This window comes from Anomaloglossus baeobatrachus, chromosome 5 (assembly GCF_048569485.1).
Source record: "Anomaloglossus baeobatrachus isolate aAnoBae1 chromosome 5, aAnoBae1.hap1, whole genome shotgun sequence".
In the NCBI taxonomy this organism is placed as follows: domain Eukaryota; kingdom Metazoa; phylum Chordata; class Amphibia; order Anura; family Aromobatidae; genus Anomaloglossus; species Anomaloglossus baeobatrachus.
In genome coordinates, this window is record NC_134357.1 from 65,021,384 (window position 1) to 65,027,383 (window position 6,000).

The 6,000-nt window shown below is 54.2% G+C and overlaps 1 protein-coding gene across 5 annotated transcripts in view; it reads right to left on the minus strand.

The window, feature by feature from the left end:
* The window catches only part of IDE (insulin degrading enzyme), a 206,533-nt gene extending 201,110 nt beyond the window's left edge, over positions 1-5,423 (minus strand). Inside the window, exon 1 of one of the 5 annotated variants that reach the window (XM_075348567.1) lies at positions 5,344-5,423. Coding sequence is in view for 2 of the 5 variants with exons in the window: in XM_075348564.1 (XP_075204679.1) it covers positions 4,939-5,006 (68 nt within the window). In the remaining 3 variants the exon portion in view is untranslated. The other 4 variants (XM_075348566.1, XM_075348564.1, XM_075348563.1 and 1 more) reach the window with 4 other exon arrangements.
* Between the last annotated feature and the right edge of the window lie 577 nt (positions 5,424-6,000).

Below are 6,000 nucleotides of genomic sequence, written 5' to 3' on the forward strand. Positions count from 1 at the left end.
TTTTCTCCTACTCATGAGCGTCATGCACATTTTCGGGGCCTACAAAACCCAACGCTGAGTAATTCAGGTCACCGGGAGGGCAGTGAGGAGGCGCAGCACCCTGCCCCTGAGGGCAGATACCGGTCACATGAGGTCAGAGGCACCGCGCACCTTACACAGAGGAAAAGCCATGTACTGAGCTGTATGGACTATTCTATATAGAATACCGGGGCTGAACTATTATACACAGGACGACTATTATATCAGGCTGAGTATGTATCTGGACCATTATACATGTCTGCACTATATCAGGCCCTGTACTGATTATCTGGGCTCCGCGCTGTTCTATGGTCAGGCCCTGTACTGATTATCTGGGCTCCGGAATATGCTATGATCAGGCCCTGTACAGATTATCTGGGCTCCGGACTATGCTATGATCAGGCCCTGTACAGATTATCTGGGCTCCGGACTATGCTATGGTCAGGCCCTGTACAGATTATCTGGGCTCCGGACTATGCTATGATCGGGCCCTGTACTGATTATCTGGGCTCCAGACTGTTCTATGATCGGGCCCTGTACTGATTATCTGGGCTCCAGACTGTTCTATGATCGGGCCCTGTACTGATTATCTGGGCTCCGGCCTGTTCTATGGTCAGGCCCTGTACTGATTATCTGGGCTCCGGACTGTTTTATGATCAGGCCCTGTACTGATTATCTGGGCTCCAGACTGTTCTATGATCGGGCCCTGTACTGATTATCTGGGCTCCGGACTATGCTATGATCAGGCCCTGTACTGATTATCTGGGCTCCGGACTATGCTATGATCAGGCCCTGTACTGATTATCTGGGCTCCGGACTATGCTATGATCAGGCCCTGTACTGATTATCTGGGCTCCGGACTATGCTATGGTCAGGCCCTGTACTGATTATCTGGGCTCCGGACTATGCTATGGTCAGGCCCTGTACTGATTATCTGGGCTCCGGACTGTTCTATGATCGGGCCCTGTACTGATTATCTGGGCTCCAGACTGTTCTATGATCAGGCCCTGTACTGATTATCTGGGCTCCGGAATATGCTATGATCAGGCCCTGTACAGATTATCTGGGCTCCGGACTATGCTATGATCAGGCCCTGTACAGATTATCTGGGCTCCGGACTATGCTATGGTCAGGCCCTGTACAGATTATCTGGGCTCCGGACTATGCTATGATCGGGCCCTGTACTGATTATCTGGGCTCCAGACTGTTCTATGATCGGGCCCTGTACTGATTATCTGGGCTCCAGACTGTTCTATGATCGGGCCCTGTACTGATTATCTGGGCTCCGGCCTGTTCTATGGTCAGGCCCTGTACTGATTATCTGGGCTCCGGACTATGCTATGATCAGGCCCTGTACAGATTATCTGGGCTCCGGACTATGCTATGGTCAGGCCCTGTACAGATTATCTGGGCTCCGGACTATGCTATGATCGGGCCCTGTACTGATTATCTGGGCTCCAGACTGTTCTATGATCGGGCCCTGTACTGATTATCTGGGCTCCAGACTGTTCTATGATCGGGCCCTGTACTGATTATCTGGGCTCCGGCCTGTTCTATGGTCAGGCCCTGTACTGATTATCTGGGCTCCGGACTGTTTTATGATCAGGCCCTGTACTGATTATCTGGGCTCCAGACTGTTCTATGATCGGGCCCTGTACTGATTATCTGGGCTCCGGACTATGCTATGATCAGGCCCTGTACTGATTATCTGGGCTCCGGACTATGCTATGATCAGGCCCTGTACTGATTATCTGGGCTCCGGACTATGCTATGATCAGGCCCTGTACTGATTATCTGGGCTCCGGACTATGCTATGGTCAGGCCCTGTACTGATTATCTGGGCTCCGGACTATGCTATGGTCAGGCCCTGTACTGATTATCTGGGCTCCGGACTGTTCTATGATCGGGCCCTGTACTGATTATCTGGGCTCCAGACTGTTCTATGATCAGGCCCTGTACTGATTATCTGGGCTCCGGAATATGCTATGATCAGGCCCTGTACAGATTATCTGGGCTCCGGACTATGCTATGATCAGGCCCTGTACAGATTATCTGGGCTCCGGACTATGCTATGGTCAGGCCCTGTACAGATTATCTGGGCTCCGGACTATGCTATGATCGGGCCCTGTACTGATTATCTGGGCTCCAGACTGTTCTATGATCGGGCCCTGTACTGATTATCTGGGCTCCAGACTGTTCTATGATCGGGCCCTGTACTGATTATCTGGGCTCCGGGCTGTTCTATGGTCAGGCCCTGTACTGATTATCTGGGCTCCGGACTGTTTTATGATCAGGCCCTGTACTGATTATCTGGGCTCCAGACTGTTCTATGATCGGGCCCTGTACTGATTATCTGGGCTCCAGACTGTTCTATGATCAGGCCCTGTACTGATTATCTGGGCTCCGGACTATGCTATGATCAGGCCCTGTACTGATTATCTGGGCTCCGGACTATGCTATGATCAGGCCCTGTACTGATTATCTGGGCTCCGGACTATGCTATGATCAGGCCCTGTACTGATTATCTGGGCTCCGGACTATGCTATGGTCAGGCCCTGTACTGATTATCTGGGCTCCGGACTATGCTATGGTCAGGCCCTGTACTGATTATCTGGGCTCCGGACTGTTCTATGATCGGGCCCTGTACTGATTATCTGGGCTCCAGACTGTTCTATGATCAGGCCCTGTACTGATTATCTGGGCTCCGGACTATGCTATGATCAGGCCCTGTACTGATTATCTGGGCTCCGGACTATGCTATGATCAGGCCCTGTACTGATTATCTGGGCTCCGGACTATGCTATGATCAGGCCCTGTACTGATTATCTGGGCTCCGGACTATGCTATGGTCAGGCCCTGTACTGATTATCTGGGCTCCGGACTGTTCTATGATCAGGCCCTGTACTGATTATATGGGCTCCGGACTATGCTATGATCGGGCCCTGTACTGATTATCTGGGCTCCAGACTGTTCTATGATCGGGCCCTGTACTGATTATCTGGGCTCCAGACTGTTCTATGATCGGACCCTGTACTGATTATCTGGGCTCCGGGCTGTTCTATGATCAGGCCCTGTACTGATTATCTGGGCTCCGGGCTGTTCTATGATCAGGCCCTGTACTGATTATCTGGGCTCCGGACTATGCTATGATCAGGCCCTGTACTGATTATCTGGGCTCCGGACTATGCTATGATCAGGCCCTGTACTGATTATCTGGGCTCCGGACTATGCTATGATCAGGCCCTGTACTGATTATCTGGGCTCCGGACTATGCTATGATCAGGCCCTGTACTGATTATCTGGGCTCCGGACTATGCTATGATCGGGCCCTGTACTGATTATCTGGGCTCCAGACTGTTCTATGATCAGGCCCTGTACTGATTATCTGGGCTCCGGGCTGTTCTATGATCAGGCCCTGTACTGATTATCTGGGCTCCGGACTATGCTATGGTCAGGCCCTGTACTGATTATCTGGGCTCCGGACTATGCTATGGTCAGGCCCTGTACTGATTATCTGGGCTCCGGACTATGCTATGGTCAGGCCCTGTACTGATTATCTGGGCTCCGGACTATGCTATGGTCAGGCCCTGTACTGATTATCTGGGCTCCGCACTGTTCTATGATCAGGCCCTGTACTGATTATCTGGGCTCCGGACTGTTCTATGGTCAGGCCCTGTACTGATTATCTGGGCTCTGCGCTGTTCTATGGTCAGGCCCTGTACTGATTATCTGGGCTCCGGACTATGCTATGATCAGGCCCTGTACTGATTATCTGGGCTCCGCGCTGTTCTATGGTCAGGCCCTGTACTGATTATCTGGGCTCCGGGCTGTTCTATGGTCAGGCCCTGTACTGATTATCTGGGCTCCGGGCTGTTCTATGGTCAGGCCCTGTACTGATTATCTGGGCTCCGGGCTGTGCTATGGTCAGGCTCTGTACTGATTATCTGGGCTCCGGACTATGCTATGATCAGGCCCTGTACTGATTATCTGGGCTCCGGACTGTTCTATGGTCAGGCCCTGTACTGATTATCTGGGCTCCGGACTATGCTATGATCAGGCCCTGTACTGATTATCTGGGCTCCGGACTGTTCTATGGTCAGGCCCTGTACTGATTATCTGGGCTCCGGACTATGCTATGGTCAGGCCCTGTACTGATTATCTGGGCTCCGGGCTGTGCTATGGTCAGGCTCTGTACTGATTATCTGGGCTCCGGGCTGTTCTATGGTCAGGCCCTGTACTGATTATCTGGGCTCCGGGCTGTTCTATGGTCAGGCCCTGTACTGATTATCTGGGCTCCGCACTGTTCTATGATCAGGCCCTGTACTGATTATCTGGGCTCCGGGCTATGCTATGATCAGGCCCTGTACTGATTATCTGGGCTTCGGGCTATGCTATGATCAGGCCCTGTACTGATTATCTGGGCTCCGGACTATGCTATGGTCAGGCCCTGTACTGATTATCTGGGCTCCGCACTGTTCTATGGTCAGGCCCTGTACTGATTATCTGGGCTCCGGACTATGCTATGATCAGGCCCTGTACTGATTATCTGGGCTCCGGACTATGCTATGGTCAGGCCCTGTACTGATTATCTGGGCTCCGGACTATGCTATGGTCAGGCCCTGTACTGATTATCTGGGCTCCGGGCTGTGCTATGGTCAGGCCCTGTACTGATTATCTGGGCTCCGGAATATGCTATGGTCAGGCCCTGTACTGATTATCTGGGCTTCGGGCTGTGCTATGGTCAGGCCCTGTACTGATTATCTGGGCTCCGGAATATGCTATGGTCAGGCCCTGTACTGATTATCTGGGCCGGTTACACTGGACGTGCACACACGGGGCCGGTGCTGGTTCACCCCGGTGTCTGGGGCGGCGGCACGTACCGGGAGGCCGGTGCTGGAGGCTGCTTTCTCACCCTCTTACCCGGCAGTCAGCGGTCGGGACCCCCGGAGGCAGCTGACGAGGAGGAGGCGGCAGGAGCCCTGCAGCATGTCCCGGCACCGCCAGCAGAGGGGGGCGGCCTGTGCAGAGACGCGGCCTCCTCCGTCACCAGCGCGGACCTATGCGCCAGCACCACCCCGCCTCCACCGCACAGAGCCGCCCCCCGCCAGGGCCCCCGCCTGCCGCCCACCGAGCGTCGTGTCCCCGCTCTGCCCTCACCAGGGACCGCGCTAGGAGACTCCGGGGACTGAGGCCTGCACGGCCTGATGTACGGCACTTACCCGGAGCCGGCAGGGACGGGCGGGAGGAGGGCGCGCTGCCCGAGTGTCTTATGGGCGGAGGAGGCGACAGGAGGCCTCGTCCTGGTGATTAGTCACCGGCCCTCACCTGTCAGCGGCGCCATCACTGCTGCCAGCCAGGCCGGGGAGAAGGCGGCGCCATCACTGCTGCCAGCCAGGCCGGGGAGAAGGCGGCGCCATCACTGGCACCTGTAGCGCCCCGTGACCAGTGTCACACACTGTAGAGACATTCACACCATCACCCGGCCGTATGGGCTATATATCACCCACAACATGGCGCCCACTGCCCCGGTCCGCTTATCACAGCTCAATGTGTACATCAGCCTGCGCTCTGAAGCGGAAAACTGCGCCATTGTTTCCTAAAGTGTAATCATTACTTATATTACATCAATAGTGCAAATGTAAGTAACTATAATATCAGGGAAATCTATCTCCCAGGACTGATCATTATCACAAGTCTCAATTCTGAGGTAAATCTGTATTCAGTGAAGAATTTCCCATTAGTGAGATAGGAGATGGCAGCTGGTGCTGATGAGATTCTATGATGATGGGAGGAGCAAAAGGCGGAGGGGGGAGTAAGGCGGAGGGGAAAGCTAGAGGCGGAGGGAAGAGCAAGAGGTAGAGGGAAGAGCCAGAGGCGGAGGGGAGAGCTAGAGGCGGAGGGGAGAGCAAGAGGCGGAGGGGAAAGCTAGAGGCGGAGGGGAAAGCTAGAGGCGGAGGGGAAAGCTAGAGGCGGAGGGGAAAG